The sequence below is a fragment of the Cyprinodon tularosa genome, unplaced genomic scaffold (genome assembly GCF_016077235.1).
Source record: "Cyprinodon tularosa strain WSP-4 unplaced genomic scaffold, ASM1607723v1 ctg517, whole genome shotgun sequence".
Classification (NCBI taxonomy): domain Eukaryota; kingdom Metazoa; phylum Chordata; class Actinopteri; order Cyprinodontiformes; family Cyprinodontidae; genus Cyprinodon; species Cyprinodon tularosa.
The window spans coordinates 139,752-158,912 of NW_024039249.1; the positions used below are offsets into that span (position 1 = coordinate 139,752).

At 37.4% G+C, this 19,161-nt stretch overlaps 3 protein-coding genes across 3 annotated transcripts in view; 1 reads left to right on the top strand and 2 right to left on the bottom strand.

The window, feature by feature from the left end:
* Positions 1-2,473: 2,473 nt before the first annotated feature.
* Positions 2,474-5,602, bottom strand: LOC119795621 (gap junction Cx32.7 protein-like). The gene is made up of 3 exons (XM_038303696.1): positions 5,474-5,602; positions 5,135-5,320; positions 2,474-3,194 (listed from the first exon to the last, which is right to left on the bottom strand). The coding sequence occupies exons 1-3, from the start codon at positions 5,600-5,602 to the stop codon at positions 2,607-2,609; spliced, it is 903 nt and encodes a 300-aa protein (XP_038159624.1). The 3' UTR covers positions 2,474-2,606.
* A 3,019-nt stretch (positions 5,603-8,621) lies between these two features.
* On the bottom strand, positions 8,622-12,265 carry hsdl1 (hydroxysteroid dehydrogenase like 1). The gene is made up of 5 exons (XM_038303691.1): positions 11,822-12,265; positions 10,303-10,748; positions 10,029-10,112; positions 9,495-9,632; positions 8,622-9,384 (listed from the first exon to the last, which is right to left on the bottom strand). Exons 1-5 carry the CDS (start codon positions 12,042-12,044, stop codon positions 9,319-9,321), a joined length of 957 nt encoding a protein of 318 aa, XP_038159619.1. The 5' UTR covers positions 12,045-12,265; the 3' UTR covers positions 8,622-9,318.
* A 225-nt stretch (positions 12,266-12,490) lies between these two features.
* tbc1d32 (TBC1 domain family, member 32) overlaps positions 12,491-19,161 on the top strand; it is a 110,955-nt gene continuing 104,284 nt past the window's right edge. The window contains exons 1-3 of the mRNA XM_038303692.1: positions 12,491-12,585; positions 13,672-13,833; positions 13,938-14,099. Coding sequence (XP_038159620.1) covers positions 13,679-13,833; positions 13,938-14,099 — 317 coding nt within the window. The 5' untranslated portion in view covers positions 12,491-12,585; positions 13,672-13,678. The remainder of the gene's footprint in view (positions 12,586-13,671; positions 13,834-13,937; positions 14,100-19,161) is intronic.

Genomic DNA, 19,161 nt, shown 5'->3' on the forward strand with positions numbered 1-19,161 from the left:
ACCAGGTTAGTGACTCTCACGTTCATAATCGTCCTCCGTTAGATAGACATGGTCACCAACCTTTGTTTCCTTCTTGCAGAGGTTCCTATCTTAGATGCCCTAGCTGCCACAGACAATCTGTCGGTTTTAAATACATTTTTGAGTAATCTTACTGTCTTGAGTTGAATAGTGGATCCTCTGTACTGAGCCTTGACACAAACTTTGGTTCTGCAGCAGAGCAAAGAAACACACTACAAACCTAAAAGGCTCAAAAAACAGAGCTCGGCTTGGAGTGGCCTTGTCAAAGGCTTGATTTAAATTGGACTAGAACTTAACCATTAAGATGTGACAAAAAAAGAAACCTTTAAGAGGCCATTTCTGTTAGAGATTATATGGTGACATTTTAACTTTAAAAGCTAACGTTATCTCAGAATGCTTTGTTCATTCCTTACAGTGAGTCATTATTCAACTGCTTCTTGTAAAGAACATCCTCCTTACTGTTCAATCAAAACTGACCAAAACCAGTTTTGGGCTTTCAAAACTGGTTTTGGTCACCATGATTCAATTGTAACCATGCAATATGTCCAGTCATTCTAGTCACTGCCAGTATTTTATAAAAAATAAAAAAAAGTAAAAACCTTGTGAAATTTAAAAAAGCTTAGCAAGATTTAACATGAGGAGCCAGATGCTTTTAATTAGGGCACCTGACTGACTCTTCTTAATCAATCTGACCATCCTTTTAAGGAGCTTTGATAGGTTTTTGGCCGTGAGGATACAAGCACTGGTTAGCATAACACCAAGAGGGAACAGTATCAGAAAACGCCTTAAAGAAGCAATTGTTTTTGTAAAACTATTATGGCTATCTCCGAACTATTTCCACACATTCCACATTAAAAAAAATTTTTTTCCCGTCAAACAGCATCCAAAGGTTCCTGTTGTCAGACATCCAAGCAAATTCTTCCAAATGCTTGATGTGTAACAGCCAAAGAAAATGCAAAAAAGAACAAGAGTCAAGAAAAACTCTCCATAATAGACTATTAAGTGTACAAATACAAAGCTATGCACTTACAGAGGTACTTATTTTGATTTGCACCCTCATTAACTGGTCTCTAAGCTGACGTATAATGGAGTCAAATGCCAAGCCATGGGTATCACCCAAACAAGCAATGAAGTGATATAATAGAGAATAAATATTCATGTCAAAGTCAAACAGGAAACAACTTTTTGGTACTGCTGCTATATGTGCTGCTGTCAGCTACAATGTCTTCATCTTTGTTTAATAAATAATGAAGGTGCACAATCTTTGTTTTGTTGATTTAAATCTTAAGTACGTGCATGAGTTTTCGTGTTAACCAAAGAGGACGTGTTTACTATAATACAACAGATTGATCCTTTTTTCATGTAGCTGTTTACATTCATCCATCCACCCATCTTCTCCTGCTTAGTCCTGTCAGGGTTGCAGTGGGGCCGGTGCCTATCTACAGCAGTCTATAGACGAGGGGCGGGGTACACCGCGGACAGATTGCCAGTCTGTCAAAAGCCAACACGGGGACACACAAAGACACACAACCACCCACAAACATGCTCACACATAACAACAAAATAGAAAAACTAATTAACATAACCGTCGTGTTTTTGGACTGTGAGAGGAAGCAGGAGTACCCGGAGAAAACCCACGCATGCACAGGGAGAACATGCAAACTCCATGAAGAAAGACCCCGGGCCGGGAATCAAACCCAAAGCTTTCTTGCTGCGAGGCAATAGTGCTAACCACTGCATCACCTTGCAGACCAAAATTTTGGTATATTTATATATACATGACACAGAATGAGACAGAAAAGGAGTGAGGTCAGAATAGTAATGCTGCAGACAAGAGGATAAGAGAAGTAAAAGTCTTTATTAAGAAACCATATGTAAAACAGAATCATAAACTAAAAATGAACAGTTTCAAATCCTGCAAGGGTGATTGCCCAAGCTGACTGGCATAAAAAGACACCTTATTGCCACTTGTCACCGGAAATGACAAGAGGAAATGCATGAAACAGCGTGGTGAGGAATGAGTAAAGGGTGGTTAGATAACCTGGGCACCCGTTGCTGGGACAACCAAATAGATATAGGACAAATAGAAGAAAACATACTGATTTCATTAACAGGAAACCTGGAATTTTAACAAACCCAAAAAAAAAAAACATTAAAATAACATTATCAGAAAAACAATAAAATCCAGTAAAATATAGACTTAATCTTGAATCTAAGATAAAAAAACAGAATTTAATCTTATTGTAAAAAATCAAAACCTTTGCAAGAAGAAATAAGTCTCATATCTGAAATACAAAAAAAAAAAAATAGGGATACACTGTGGAATAGTATTCTTTTATATATATATTTTTTTTAAAAAATTTTTTTATCCACAGAAATATTTTTTTATTGAAATAATGCAGCATTTATTTACAATTTGGGTAATTTGAATAATTGTTAGTAATTCTGTGTGTGATTTTGCTCTGTGTACTGAAGCTGCTGCCCCCCTCCCTCTTTATTTACCTAATAAAGGCTCCTCTCTCTGCCATGCAAACCAATGCTTGGGCTCACAGCGGTGCACACCCACTCGACCTGACCCGATTCATGCTTCAGATGTGGATCTCCCCAATAATGTTCCCGCTGGTCACATCTACAGCTTTTTCACCCACCCCGTTCATCCCTGACTTTCTACCCTGCAGCTCCATATCCAGGTTTACAAAATTCTGAATCACCTCACCCTGCTTCTGAGTTGGTTTGTTCTCTGACCTCGGGGGTGTCACCGGGGTCACGGTGTAGTCCTGCCTCCTGGCCGCACATTCCTTCACCGCCCTCACGCACAGGTAGAATAGCTCAGCAATGCTGAGGGTGAGTGAGACCACAGCCGCCACCAGCATAAACCATATGATGATGGATTTCTCTGTGGGTCTGGACAGGAAGCAGTCCACCTTGTGAGGGCAAGGGAAGCGGGAGCACACGTACCGGGCCTCCAAGGTGAAACCGTACAGGAAGTACTGACCCACAATGAACAAGGCTTCCAGAACAATCTTGGCTATGAGATGCAGTACATAACTACGAAGAAGGCGACCGTGGATGCTCACTTTTCCGCTGCTTTTTGTGTACTTAGGAACCTTGAAGGTCCTTAGAAACAGACTTGCTTTGTCGTCCAGTTGTGCCTGGTTTCGCATCTTTTCCTTGACCTAATTCATGAAGAACAATAATTCAAAGTCAGACATTTTTCAGGCACAAACCTCCAGAAATACAAATTAAATTAAAATCCAATCTAGAACGGGAAAGTGATAAAGACACATTTCAACAGTGTTTAGAGGCACAAAAGCGCTTAAAGGCTTTTCTAAAAATAGGCTACATTTTTTTTTTTTAAGTACAAAGCAACAAAATTAACTCTCTGCATTTAACCCATCTCCTTTGGGGAGCAACGGGCTGCCATCGTGGGGCAACCGGGGAGCAGTGAGGAGGGGTTAAGGGTCTTTGCTCATGGATCCAGAGTGTCAGTCTGTGGGAGTGGGGCTTGAAATCAAAACCTCAGGATTCCAAAAGCAATGCCCTATTCACTTAACCTGACTCCGCCAGATGGATTTGCTCCGCATATCCATCATGAAACCTTCCGTTGAAATAATTTTGGGAAGGGGCGAAAATACTGGTTAGCTATGTTGGTGATACACGGGCCAAATAAACCAATCAGATCAACGAAGCATATGACGTACTAACAGCCAGGCTACTCTTGCCAAAACCAGTCGGGAGAAGAGCAAAAACATCTTTTCCTCTGAGAAAAGCCTCCAGAGCAGTGTTTTGCTCTTCTTTCAGTGAAGAAATACTCTGTAATTCCGATAAAACTTGCTCGATAGCCACGCTAACGCTAGTTTCATCGGCTGAAGCCGCCATGTTCTTTAGACTGAACTGTTGCGCTTCTCGTTGCGTCACACCTCAACCCGCCTCAAAGCCAATGCTAATTGGACGTTCGTTTGGCGAACGTCCAATTAGTGAAACGTCCTGCGAGTGAAACCTTAAAGCTCGCGAGATCAGGATGGTCTTATGAGGCTACTATTCACTAGTCCGCTGGATATGCCCACTGTGTATGATCACATACGATCAAATATGAAGATGTGGTGCAACTGAAGTATAAAGACATTCAGCTGATGATCCTCACAAAACACTGGTTGTTATACCAAAATTACATTTTAAGATAAGACTTCAGTATTTTTGGGACATTTTGATAAAGTTAGTAGCAGTAGTAAGTAGTTAAAATAAATGAATTAATTTAGCTTAATTTAGATAGATAGATAGATAGATGATAGATAGATAGATAGATAGATAGATAGATAGATAGATAGATAGATAGATAGATAGAGCACAGGATTTATAATTTTAAAGTATTTTTTTTCCACTGCATTTCTGTAGCTTCTATAGGCTCAGTCAAACCTGCTTTGCTTTTTCTTTTTTTTCTGTCTGAAGCCATCTGTATTTACTCTTCACCTTGAACACTATAGTGCTCTTAAGTTAAGCTGTGTCTCCTTCCAAGTTTTCTGACATTATTTAAGTAAATCTCTCTTATTAACACTTGTATGTATTAAAAGCGGACCTGGCCTGTGATTCTCTATTTAGACGTGTGTTTTTCCTAGATGACAGAGTTTTCATTAACTTTGTATACTTCGTTTTGTTCTCTTGGTATAGAAGGAATACTATTGCTTCTGCTTAGTTCTTAGCTGAGACTCTTTGTCGAAAGAGGCTCAGCTAAGAAACAACGCAAATTATTCTGAGACAAGTGTTTCTTGGTTTATCTCAACCCCAGGTTTGTAGAGAGTTGTTCCTCTCCACTGTCACCACTTTGCTTTGCAGAATTTGCTTTTTTTTGCAAGTCAATGAAATGATGCAACCAACTGATGGTCTTCAGATATATAGCTACATGTATTGCTCTGGTTTTTATAAGATGTGAGTAATTGGAGTGTAGTGATGTGAATTTTATTGATTTAAATAAAAGTTTGACCAAACTTGCGCCAAACTTTGATGTGATTTCTGCGGTTTAAGCAAAATTAATTAAATGACACTGATGGTTAAAGAATAACTCAACAACCTCTTCTTCTTCATAAGGATGTTGTGGAATTTGTGTGGAGGAGCTCACCTTCTTCTCCACATGAATCACATGAAGGACATGGCCGAGGTACAGCAGCTGTGGCGTTGCCAAGGCGATGACCTGAAGAACCCAGAAGCGGACGTGAGAGATGGGGAAGGCAAGGTCGTAGCAGACGTTCTCACAGCCCGGCTGCTGAGTGTTACAGATGAAGTCAGACTGTTCGTCCCCCCATACCTGGGTAAGGAAGTAGATGTGGGAGAGGAAACCTAGATGACCCCAGATTACTCAAGCTTCACAAATCAAACACATTTTCTCATAGTTTTTAGATCTTCCCTGTCTAGAATCAGCTACTTTCATTCCCCATTATCTCTGGGGGACCGTACAGACCTTTTCAGCGCCGGTTTGCAGGACCATGATCCGGAAAACAAACAGAACGGTGAGCCAGACCTTTCCGATCACTGTGGAGTGACTTTGCACTTTTTCCAGGAGTCGCCCCAGTAGGTCCCATTCTCCCATTTCAAACGTCAGTTATCCTTGTTTTTTCTATATCAGACAAAATGTATTAAAACAGACATAGAGACAACCATCCTTAAAGCACACATTATTTAAAGATCTTGGCCATTAGCTTTACTCTGCATTGATGCATTCTGAGGAGAGGATATATCTATTTGATTATATTCTAAAATCTGAAAGAATTGGCCCTTAAAGACTGAAGTTTGATACAATGGTTATCTTTTTAGAGCTGCAGGGGGCTGCTGCCTATCTCCAGTGGTCTATTGGAGGATAAGGCAGGGCACATTGCAGACAGGGTGCCAGTCCATCACAGGGAAACGCATAAAACAAGCATGCATTTCCACACAATTTTAAAGCAACATAGAGAGGCCATTGAAGCTAAAAGTCAGGATTTTTGGTAAAGGGTAGGGGGAAGGAATACCTGAAAAAAATCAAGAGAAAGAGTCGGATTGGGATTTGAACCCAGGACTGTCTTGCTGCAAGGTGTGACAGGATTTGTTTCAAGGTAAATATAATCATGATTTTAAATTAATGCAAAACCAAACGCAATAAATTATAGAAAAGACTTCATTTAAAGATGTGCACCTGGTTGGTGATGTTATATCTCCTTTTTTAAGTCTCGTTGGATTTGTTTTAGGTAGGTAAAAAGTCAGAACAGGCTGAGTGTTTCAGAAGGCCAAGCGTGTATCGTTTCATACTGCCTTGTGACTATGCAGATAAATCCACAGCTGCAGATTTCAAGTCTTCTAAACACACTTATCAAAAGGACACTCAAAGCACACTCAAACCTATAACAAATCTTCAACAACAAACTTGTTAGTAATATTTTTCCTTTCATTAAATATTCTTCTAAATCTCTGTACATTTAAGAGTTCATATTAAATCAAATAACATTTTAAACTGTTGTGTTATACTCACACATCAATACAAATACAAATCTATATATAGCCTCAGAAGTTCATGCAAAAGCCTTAGGATACAGACATCAAAAAACGAACTAAGTAATTTAGGATTAGAGATTGGGAAATGGAAACTCACCTGTTGAGAAAAAAATATATAAAAATGGAGGAAATTTTGAAGAAAAGAACGACAGCTCCAGTAAAGGATGAGACGAGAGACTGAGGAAGAAACTGTGCTTCATGGTCAATTCTCTGGCTTATCTGGAAGGACGCTGTCCTAACCAAAACAAAGAGGCTTATGTGCAAATGCTGAATACGAGTGGTTGATAACAGAGAAAACTAGCAGAAGATTTAACCAAATGTGTTTTTTTTCTGTTCATTTATTCACATTTATAAGAGTTTTTGTCTTGCAAAACTTTTTATATCCCATAAGTATATTCAAATTATTTTATATCAGTGTGTTTTAAACAGAAAGACAAACACAAATTTGTGGATAGAAATAATAACGTGAAATATGGATTTTAAATCTATGATGGGCTTTTACATTTAGTCCCAATAAACAGTTTATAGAACCACCTTTTGCTGATTTTATAGCCCTAGTGGCTCATTTTTTGGACAGTAGGCTGATAGGAAAGGGGGTATGAGAGAGGGGGAGAGACATGCGGCAAAGGACCACAAGTCAGATTCCAACCCGGGTCGGCCGCCTTGAGGGCTAAGGCCTCTGTACATTGGTTGTGAACACTAACCACTGCGCCACCTGCACGCCCCATGTTTTGCTGATTTAACAGTCTAAGGGGCAATGATTGCTTTGCAAGCCAACAGAAATATTTACACTTCTTATTTGTTGATATGTTGATGTATTGAAACCATTCCTCAAAAGCCCTTGATGTGTTTAGAGTCCCAGACCCGCAAGAAGCTGAACTCAGCCCCAATCTTAGCTCATTAGCAGCTTCTAACATGTTTTCATTCAAAACATCCTGTATTTAATTAATCTTTTCTTTGCCAACTCATTAGCTTCTTTGTCTCGCCTTACGAAAAAAATGAATTCTCTCAGCATGATGCTACCGCCACTATGTTTGACTATAAATGAAGAAAGTGAATTTATCTAGAACTGAATAACAAAAGGAAATCAGTAAATATATTAGAAAGGGGGGGTGAGGCAAACAGTTAATATGGCAAATAAAAACACCTGAAAGGTTGACATGCATAAATAAACTAATGATATTTAAAAGTACGATAAATATTTATTTAGCTTTTAACCTATAGTTGTAGCAGTATGCTGTTGGTCCTACTAATAAGGCACGCAGTATTGTTTTTGTCAATATTTGGATTAAGACAAAAATTTGGATGTCCACTTAAAAATGAATTCGCTGTATTTCATAAGTTTCAAAACAATTTGCCTTGCAGACTACTACAGCAGCTTTTTTGTCTCCAGGCTTATCTTTAATATTTGAAAGATTGACATGCAGGTGAGAGTAGAGTAGCTTGTTTATGTGCACTTCAGCTTTGTTTATGAGGTTTGGAAACGGCCTCCGTCGAGACTGCCTGGTTGCAAAACTCTGAACTCTGCTTTCTAGACGTGAATCATTGACCTGCACCTGCTGCTTTGAACAGAGGAAAAGGTGCATTAATCTGACTGACCTTATATTGATCAGATAAATTCTTTAAAGAAATATGCTGAAAGCAAAGACAGGATATAGAAAAATAGCTAATTCCTGAGACTGGTTTTATTTTATGCATTAAGACGAAAGACGTAACAAGAAATCAGATGCGTGAATGGAAAAAGCTTTATTGGTCACCTCCTGAGTTATAATCACACAGTTTCACAAATCAAACCCAAACTGTTTAAAATTCACCCTCATAAAATTCAAAATATACATATATTGTAGAACTTATTTTTTTTAATCATACTTTAGGAGTTGCTTGAAGCTCACAGCACCAGTTTCGACAATAAAAGCTTAACTTTTGGTCGTCACACTTCTCTGTGATTTTGATAAAGTGCAACACTCTCCGTCTCTGCCAACGTAAGAGGGACTGATAAGATGAAGACACAACAGTGCAAGATGGCGCTTACATTTATAGCCAAAGGAAACTTTAGGAATAATTTGAAGCTTTTTTTTTCTTCCATTGTTGGCTTTACGCTCTAATGAAAACATTTATGTAGCTTTGTTTCATAATGCATTTTATCTCTCTGTAGACTCCGAAAAAGTTTGGAATTTACTGCTAGTATTTTTCCAAGTTTGGTGGATAATGGAAAAAAGTAATAAAATATAGTTATTTACAAAGTTTATTCCTTGTTCCTTCCTTCCCCGACAGGGCAGGTATTCAAAACCTGACCCCTGACCTCTGTAGGAATGTCTGCACTAATCCATAACGACTTTTTATTTTTCCTCATTTAAAAGCCTAAAACTAGAACGCAGCTAGGCTGTAAAAAACAGAAAGCAACCAAGCAATTCTGCAAAATCTTCTTGATACGTTTTTAAGCACAAAGAAAGAAAATAGAAAACATCAGTTTACCTGATGTACCGAGTACCTATTATTTTTGTCAAAAAAAAAACTGTAGTGCTGTTGGTTCCGTCTTTCAATAGACAAAACTTTACATTCATATCTACCAAGATTTAAACTAAATTGTAACCAGTGCTTCACACTCATTGTTTTAAACTCATTCGTTTTAATGGTAGATTTCTTCATCAATTTAGAACAATTTCAACCACCAACTTTAGAATGTTGGGGTTTATTATCAATAAATACTGTCAGAAGAATGTCGAACAACATTCTTGTGTAACGAGATCCAGTAAGAGTCTTTTTCAGGTTTTAGCTTCAGATGAGGAACATCCGAGACGCCAGAATCCAAATCCACTCAGGAATACATCTCATTAGTCCATACTGTTAGAAAAAAAACAACAACAAAGAAACAGTTTTTTATTGATTTTATTTCAACTATACGATGCCTCAAACATAAGGAATAAAAATTCACTTAGAAACATGTTGCTGACCTGAAGTGTATGAGGCCAGTAGCCTGTGGTTCTGTTGGAGACCCCCAGGGTGGAAATAGCGTGTCGAGCATAGATCCCTGGACTTGGAGCAAACAATCCTTCTCTTGAAGAAGATGACTGATCTCTGCTTGAAGCTATCTGAAATACAAATAGAAGACAAAAAAACAACTTCAGGGATATCTAAATCTGCTTAATTTGTGCACAACGGGTTTTTTTTAAATTAAAACAATACACAAAATTGTTTTAACAATTGAAAATTGATGTTCTTTAGGCAAATCTGAACTTTTTTTTGCAAAAAACAATGAAACAGATAATTAAAGTTTCTAGTAGTGATAGAGATAATATACTAGAAAGTGCAAGAGAAAAAAAATAAAAACATTTGCGATGTATTTTATGTTTCATTCTTCAATTCCTAATTAGTGTCTCAAAAAGACTTTTTGTTTAAATGTGCAGTTTAATCAATTAAAGAAAAGTTGATGATGCTTGTGACATGCTTTGAACCTGAAACTCTCTGAGATCTCTACAGTTAATTACCTGCAAAGGAATCAGACTTTGAACAAAGATTCCTCTGTCGCTGTACTCAAAACGAAGAGCTCTTGAGAAATGATCCAGATACCCCTGCAATTGTGGAAAAAATGAAATTAGTGCAAGTATTAAATGTTGTAGAAAGAAATGAAAACAAGCTTAACTAGTTGCTTATATGAAGGTTCAACCTAAAAGTGTATTTTTTGTGTATCTAATCTGGCTCATTTGATTATTTTTCGCCATTTTTCTCACAAAAATTAATTCCTTAAAGACTTTATCTTACAGCGAAGGCCGTGAGTGGAACTCTTCCAGGTAGGGGTCTGCAGCAGGTCCCTGAAGATATATTTACCACTGCCCCTCTGCCGCGCTCCACCATCCCTGGCAGCACCAGTCTGGCAACCAGAGTAGCAGCAGTGACGTTTCTATTCACCTGATCCAACACACCCTGCTCAGGAATCTCTAACAGGCTTTTGGGTGAGGCCGATATTTCCTCCACACAGTTCACCAGGAAGCCAATATCTTTGCCCCTCAAAGCTTCTAATAAGGGTTTGACCGGTGCTTGGCCTAGAGAGAAGCTTGCAGTGACAACGGAAGTCTCCACCCCATAAGTTTGGGAGAGGAATGCAACGGCGTCTCTCACAGTGGAACCGTCTTCAGTGATGAAGATGATGCTGACGCCATTCTGAGCTAGCTGCTCTGCATATGCGAGAGCTACTGGTTCAGATGCACCTGTTAGGAGAAGATAGATTTGGTCATACACCTAAAGAAAAACTGCCAAAATAATATAATTAGATCTACTATAGTGAGAAAAGGCTTTTCACATATTAAAGAACTGATTATACATATTCATATTATTATATCTGAAATACTTTGATAGACTCGATTAAACGTGGACAGAATTATTCTATGCCGAACAGTTAGAGATTTTTAAACTTTTTTCTTCATGTGGAAGTAAAAAAAATGGGAGCAGTTTTAACACATTTTGCCACACCTAAAGTAGGGTTTAGTTTGGAAGCTGCTGTACTTAACATTGGGTGAAACATAAATCAAAATTTACTTAAAGATTCTTTAAAAAAGAGGTCTTCAACAAGGGGTCCACGGAGGTACTGCATGGGGGTTGCGAAAGTTTTGGTTCATTACTTTTTTTTTTTTATATTCCCCCGTGCAATTCTTTCCACTAATTGAAATGTCTTTAAATCCACATTAACATGAATTCAACACACTGTGGTAAACAGAAAAATGGAGGCAGAAGATGTCTTTCAATCATCAATGCAGACATTCAGTGGCATACAGGGGATCTTTCAAGCTGGGCACCGTTTCATTCACAACACCTGCCCCATCAATCAGGAATCAGAATCAGAAATACTTTAATAATCCCAGAGAGAAATTACTTTAATTACATGACTCCATCTGTAATAGAGTGACTATAGAACCAGTTTGATAGAACATAATTTCATACAATTGGGGTCCTTGGCCTGGAAAACGTGGAAGACCCCTGCTTTAAAACATTGTAAAAGTGATTACATCATCATCAGTATCAAGTCTTTTTTTAAAAAGAACATAAAGTTCCTAATTTTAACAAGGGTTTTACACACCTGTAAAGTTGATGGAGCAATGCATTGCTAATCTCTATGTTGGAACTAGTCACCTGATTCAAATAAGGCTTTAGCACTACCACCAAATTCAGGGAGTATATTCAATATGTCTGTTTAAAACTAAATTTCAAATAACTAAAAATAGCAAACTGCATTTTTAAGAGTGCAGTGGTGAGCAGTTCCACTTCAATTGCAATTTTTTCTTACCATAAATAACAGCCCATTCCCCATATCTTTGGGTCAGCTTCCCACGATTGGGCAACATCCTCGGCAGGAAATGGACCCTAACTACCGTGCAGCAGTCTCTCAGCAGGACAACTGCTTTGCTGGCCGTGTACAGAGCTCCGATCAAGGCCAGAGCCTCGAAGTGAGAGCTGCAAGACCGAGAAATTTCTCTGTACAAAAGGTGAAAGCTGTCAACAGCCGCCATGCTAAACACGCTGCTAGTGATGTTTACTCCTTTTAAATGCTTAAAAGTGAACGAGGGGACGGTTAAATGTAAAGCTATTAGGCACACACAAAAATATATAAAAAGCCGTTTTCCTAAAGAATAAATTTAAATGAAAGTTGTGCTTTTACGGTCATTGTAAAAGGTAAAACGTCTCCTGCACGCCATCCGGGTTCAGAAACAAAACATTGGGTCACGTGACGGTAAAGCGTCATCCCTGGTGCGTTCAAATCTCCCGGAGAAAAGCCACCAAATTGCGTCCGAATACGCAGCGAGTTAATTAAGTGAAATATGAATACAATTTTTAGGGAAAGCTTTTTAAATATATAGCTATAGTTGTATTTAAGTAAACTATATTGATCAACGAAGCCTTCAAGTTTATTAAATTCAAATGTAGTTTGAAATTACCAACAGTATCTTAACACAACATGATGCCCCTCCTAAACCAGGAGTAGTCGTTTCCATAGAGACACGGCTTTCCATGGCCAGTGATGCTAAAGCGTTATTGTTGCCTCGTTTAAAGGTAAATGTGCCTTATTTCTCACTTGACTTTCCTATATATGATTTAGTAGGTTTCTGTTGCTTGAAGGGGTTACAGTGTTCAACTCTTATTATGGCAAAACTGAGATAATTTGCCCGTAGTTAGCTGTGTTCTAGCAGTTAGCATCATTTAGCATCACTTAGGTGAAGAAGGGTTGGATTTTGTAGCTTTAGCCCCTAGAGTTCCGAGTTTTAAGAGGATAATATTAGCAAACGTAAAGTATTTATGGGCTAGTAGACCATTTAATAGCGTGAGATGTTATAGAAGGAAGCAGGTTTCCACACCTGTTGCAGATTAATTAATTAGTCCGCCTGCTGTGCTGATGAGGTGGGGGTCCAGAATTGGCTAAAAGAAGATAAATATATACAAAACCGAATAAATGTCTCAATGCAATAAACGAATGACCTAAAATAAATGCAACAAATATAAAAAAGTAAAAGCTATAGTCACATTATTTGATGATATGTAATTAATATTTCATGTTTACATTCGGTTTATTTTATAGTTGTTTTTTTAGATATTTTCTTTTATTTACTTTTGCTAATTAACATAAATGTGTTTTCTTAAAATATATCAACCATTTCCTTTCGCTTTTACTTACATTTGTTAACTTATTTCTTTCTATAATATGGAAACAGTTTTTATTCAGTTAAATATAAAAAAGTACTGCTATAATTATTTATAAATAAAAAGTAAAATAAATAGATGTCTTTATTAAAATAAACAAAATACATTTTTAAGAAGAAAATTTTAGCATATTTTTAGATTTATTCATTGATTTCATTCTTTATTTCTACAACAGTATCTAATCGATGGACTTTCAGATTATCAGTGGTGAATTGAGGTCTTCCTGCATTCATGTTTCTGAATTGAAGAACATTATAACTCACATTATAACAGCAATAAAAACACCTCCCTGTCTATCCTTAGATACCGTTTACAGCTGTTGTTATGCTTAGAGGAATGATATTTAGTTTAAACAATGACTGCAGGTTTTATCTTCTTATTCCCACTGTTGACAAACTTGGATCCTATAATCCCGCAAGTATTTGTCTTTTTATCCATCAGTTCAACAATGTCAAAGCTGTCTGCTGATGATGAGTTGCAATTACAAACGCTCCTCAAGCAGCTTCTGAGAAGCATCAGTGACAAGATCTCTGGAGCACCATCCCCTGAAAGTGCTGAAGAGATCCTCCTCTGTTTGGAGGAGACTGACAAGAACTTCCACAAGTAAGGCCACAAACAGGTTGTGTCCTAACTTTAGGGTCATGATCTCTAAACCATGATAGAATGTTATTGAAATTTACAGAGGTGAATGGATTTTGTTCTTTCAGCTATGAGTTTGTCAGATACCTCCGCCAGCATGTGGAGAGCTCTATGGGGACGGTGGTGGAGGAGGAAATACAGAACTTAACCAGAGGAGGACAACATGCAGTTGGATCGGCACATGACACCTTAATTCAAGCTGCGACTCGGAGAACAAGAAACTCGGCTCAGTAAGTGTACCTCAGTACATTCTTTGTTTTTAGTTCTTTTTGGTGCAGAAAAGGCCTGTTAGAACTGGAAAAAACTAGGGCTGCAACTAACGATTATTTTAAAAATCGATGAATCGGACGATTATTTTTTCGATTAATCGGACAAAAAATATTTTTTATATTAACCTCTTTATTCCAAAATAAACATTATAGACAGAACAAACAAGCACACAAGTACAGGTTGCTCATTAACTGTACTGGTGCAATATGAAAAATAAATGTTTGTGTTAAAACTACGCAAACTTACATGAGAAATGTAGATGTACATCCACAAAATATAGGGTACTTTGTTTCATAAAGCGCAAAAAAAGACATTTTTGTTTTTAAAAGCTTCTAAGGGGTTCAAACAATAGGCCCCTCCATTTCAACAAATGAGTTTTTTTTAGACTAGAAGAGTTCTGCCTTTTAAGACAGGAAAGTACAGCAGTTAAAGTTGCTACTTGAGAAAATACTGAACCATAGAGATAAAAATAGCCCTGTGATTCAAATTATAAATTGTATTTGGAATAAAAATGAGAGAACTAGGGGTGCTAAAAAACACATCCTCCAAAGACAGATATTTACATGGGAATGTGGCATATAATTAATTGACATATTACTGATCTTGCTGGATTTTATTCTGCTTTACTTCTATAAATTGCAGGATCATCTTTACTTTATCTTTGCCAGATTTAAACTTTAAAAGTCTTGCCCTCATAATTTGCAAGTTAATTTATTTATAAAGTAAATGTAAACGCTGCTTAAGCTAGTTCAAATGAAATTTAAAGTAAAATAAGTAGCCAACCTTATCACTGTCTGTAACCTACTAACAAGATAAGGAAAGCATCAGATGAGCTACCTGAGAAACTAACGTAACGTTTCCCCACTTTAAAACCAAACAAACATGGTGGTTCCGTGCCATGTTAATTTCTTTTGAAAAAAGTTGCATGTTATCACTTTTTTTACTTTACAAAGCGCAGGCTATTTTAATTATTGTGATCAATTTGCGCCGTCAATCCCGGTGCATGCGCGCTTCATTTGCAGTCTGGACGCTGAGGCTCTGACTGAGAGGGACTCCTGCGGGAAAACGCGGTTGGGGTGGGGGAGGCGCCCCACGGCAGAGTAGGAATGATACATGCTTTCACGTAAGAGTCTCCAAAAGCCACCAGTGACACCGAAAAAAGTCGCCAGATTTGTCGCTAGTCGCTTTTTTGAAAAATAGTCGCTGGAGGGGGTCTGAAAAGTAGCTGAGTTATGGAGAGATATTTGTGCCATCGGTTTGAGCGCGCAGGAACCAATCCGAGCGCGCAGTGAGACAACACGCGCGCGCGCAAAACCGGTCTGGCGCGCGCTCAACTCTGAAAAACCCTCTCAACACACTGTTCTCGCGCTCAGTTTCATCTCTGCGCGTGCTCGAATCCGTCTCTGCCCGCGCTCGCTCGACCTGCTCTCTCTCCGCGCTCAACACCAGCTGTGCGCTCAGCTGTTTCTCCGCTCGCTCGACTCTCTGCGCTCGCAACTTCAGCAATGTATGTAAATGAACCATACCATCAGCCAATCACACCCAGCTTCTTTTCATCCAATGAAAGCATTCCTTCCTTCTTCTTCTTTTCTATCATGGCGGATCGCAAGCAACTTTAAGGTGCATACCGCCACCTACTGTTCATGAGTGTGTAGCAACATTGTTTTACAGCTATTAAATTCTATTTTTTTATTTTGCATTCTGAAGATAACTAAATAATGCTTTCCTTAATCTATAAACATCCTTTATATTTCCTTTATTTCCCAATAATCCTTTAAGACTCCATTCTTGGCCTGTCGTTTCAACTACTCTTCTCAATTTTTCCCTTTCAGGTTCATATGTTTTACAGTTCATTAATATGTAAGCATTCGTTCCAAATACTACATCCGGTTAGATGAAAAAAAATACATAAATAAATAAAAACACAATCAGGAAAATCAAACAACTCTTACAGTTATTTTGTCAACATTCCTAAGATAGTACTATAAAATATCTTGAATTATCTCAAATAAACTTCAGTAAAACAGTTATTAGATCATTGCCTCATCCATCTCTTTTACCTGCTATTGACATGGATTTAAATTTGATGTTTTAAAAGAAAAATAAGGAGGATATTTCAGGTTCCAGTATGGTTCAACAATATATAGATAAAAAATATTATGGATATGTTAAATTTTTTATGGATGCTTCAAAATATTCCAATATTAGGAATGGTGTTTTGTTTTAGTTTCATAATTTATTTTTAAATCGGGTAAAAGAATCAGTGATGGAATTCAGCCTACAAAGGAGAAATGTTTTGGATCATATTGGCCTTACAATGGATTGAAGAAATCGTTCCATTAAGAAGTTTAGTTTGCTCTGATTTTAGATCAGCGACTGTTATATTAATTTAAACGCAATTATTCAGACAGCAGACCTGATCTGAAATTTAACAATTATTATTTAGAAGACCTTTTACAGATGGACTCTAAATAAGAGGGTTATTCTTTATTATATATATTAAAAAGAATAATTTGATAAACAGGATTTTTCAGTTGGTGGCGGTAATTGTTGTTTGCCAACCTCCATAAAAAACAACAAAAAGAAGAAACACCCGCCACAAAAGCTAAGAGTAAGGCCAATATGATCCAAAACATTATCTATATACTGTTGAACCATACTTGAACCTGAAATATCCTCCTTATTTTTCTTTTAAAACAGCAAATTTAAATCCATGTCAATAGCAGGTAAAAGAGATGGATGAGGCAATGATCTAATAACTGTTTTACTGAAGTTTATTTGAGATAATTCAAGATATTTTATAGTACTATCTTAGGAATGTTGACAAAATAACTGTAAGAGTAGTTTGATTTTCCTGATTGTGTTTTTATTTATTTATTTATTTATTTTTCATCTAACCGGATGTAGTATTTGGAACGAATGCTTACATATTAATGAACTGTAAAACATATGAACCTGAAAGGGAAAAATTGAGAAGAGTAGTTGAAATGACAGGCCAAGAATGGAGTCTTAAAGGATTATTGGGAAATAAAGCAAATATAAAGGATGTTTATAGATTAAGGAAAGCATTATTTAGTTATCTTCAGAATGCAAAATTAAAAAATAGAATTGAATAGATGTAAAACAATGTTGCTACACACTCATGAACAGTAGGTGGCGGTATGCACCTTGAAGTTGCTTGCGAACCGCCATGATAGAAAAGAAGAAGAAGGAAGGAATGCTTTCATTGGATGAAAAGAAGCTGAGTGTGATTGGCTGATGGTATGGTTCATTTACATACATTGCTGAAGTTGCGAGCGCAGAGAGTCGAGCGAGCGGAGAAACAGCCGAGCGCACAGCTGGTGTTGAGCGCGGAGAGAGAGCAGGTCGAGCGAGCGCGAGCAGAGACGGATTCGAGCACGCGCAGAGATGAAACTGAGCGCGAGAACAGTGTGTTGAGAGGGTTTTTCAGAGTTGAGCGCGCGCCAGACCGGTTTTGCGCGCGCGCGTGTTGTCTCACTGCGCGCTCGGATTGGTTCCTGCGCGCTCAAACCGATGGCACAAATATCTCTCCATACGGAGTTGGCAACACTGCTCCTGCGGCGCTGACTCGCTCTGCCGTATTTTTTTTCCTTCCTCTTTCAGTCAAGAGGCAGTGATGACGGCGCAGCGGATGACGCAATAATCGCGCGACACAACTAATCGATGATGAAATTCGTTGCCAACGCTTTTAAAAGTCGATTTTTATCGATTTTATCGATTCGTTGTTGCAGCCCTAGAAAAAACACCCGCTAAAAATGTTAGCTTTTGACTTTTTCTAAAAGAATTTCAGACTTTCCCTTTATTTATGTGACAGTCTTCCTAGTACAGTGGTACATTTAATGTCTTTATGTGTTGTTTATTAAAAATGATAATTGTTTGTTAAAAATTCTACACATCTCCATGAAAAAGATGAAATATTGGAGACTTAATCTATTCATTATTTTTTTTCTTTAATCGATGAATAATCGGATATCCAAAGGTCCCTAAAGAAGACTTTTTACGAAATGAAACCAGGTGAAACTTAAACTTTTCCACATGAGGATTTCTGGATAGAGCATATTGACAGACGAAAAATTATTTTTTATCTTAAATGAAAAATGTTTATATATTATTTTACAATATTGGTAGAATTACTGCTTTAATTTGGTTGCTCTGTCAGCTAAAGACATGTTTAAGAGTCCTTATACTCCAGTTTATGATTAATCAATTACTAAATTAGTCAATGATTAATTCAATATTCGTTTAATCAGGATTAATCTGATTAATTATTTCAGCCCTATTTTATATCATACCATAATCATTTTGTTTATCACATTAGGGCCAACAAATGTTACTGAGGGTGCCAAGGACAAAACCCAAGCTCAGAGGAGAGCGTGCTTTTTCTTTTAAATGACCTTCCCTTGGCCATTAGACAGGCCTCTTCACTTTCTGATTTTAAATCTCTTCTTAAGATCTATTTCCTTTTCTTGGCTTTTAACACAATCTGAGATGTTGACATTGTCTTACCGTGTTTCTTTTTTTCTTGATTTATATTTTGTTTCTACTTTTATACACCACTTTATTTATCGTTTTTTAATGATTGATTGTTTGTATTTATGATTATAACACTTTGGTCCTGTTGGGTGTTGAAAGTGCTTTATAAATACATTAGGTATGTTATGGTAAATGTATGGTGTGCAAAATACATTTAGATTTATAAAACCATTCTGCATGTCTCTGCACACCTTGGCTTTATGAACCCTCATGCGTGCAACCGGTGTCCCCCTTTAAATAAATATGCACATTTGTAAAGATACCTGGAAAGCTCCCACCCTGTGACCAAAACAAAAAGCATAGTAGTAGTGGTCAGTAATGTTAAAAAGAGAAAGTTTATTATTTGTAAATTAGAGCAGTTGATGTCAGAGGTGAAGGTAAAAGTAGAATCCTATTTGGCACTCCATCTGTTATGTAATGTATAAAAAATGGTGTGCCTGAAAGTGACAAATGTTAACAGCATAGCTA

Bases quoted from the DNA above. Each gene is read 5' to 3' on its own strand.
- LOC119795621 (XM_038303696.1), bottom strand. From the start codon at position 5,602: ATGGGAGAATGGGACCTACTGGGGCGACTCCTGGAAAAAGTGCAAAGT. The intron at 5,321-5,473 runs GTCTGTACGGTC...TTCCTTACCCAG, and splicing joins TGCAAACCGGCGCTGAAAAG to GTATGGGGGGACGAACAGTC. The intron at 3,195-5,134 runs GTGAGCTCCTCC...TTCATGAATTAG, and splicing joins TGATTCATGTGGAGAAGAAG to GTCAAGGAAAAGATGCGAAA.
- hsdl1 (XM_038303691.1), bottom strand. From the start codon at position 12,044: ATGGCGGCTGTTGACAGCTTTCACCTTTTGTACAGAGAAATTTCTCGG. The intron at 10,113-10,302 runs GTAAGATAAAGT...CCACAATTGCAG, and splicing joins TTCCACTCACGGCCTTCGCT to GGGTATCTGGATCATTTCTC. The intron at 9,633-10,028 runs GTAATTAACTGT...TTTGTATTTCAG, and splicing joins AAAGTCTGATTCCTTTGCAG to ATAGCTTCAAGCAGAGATCA.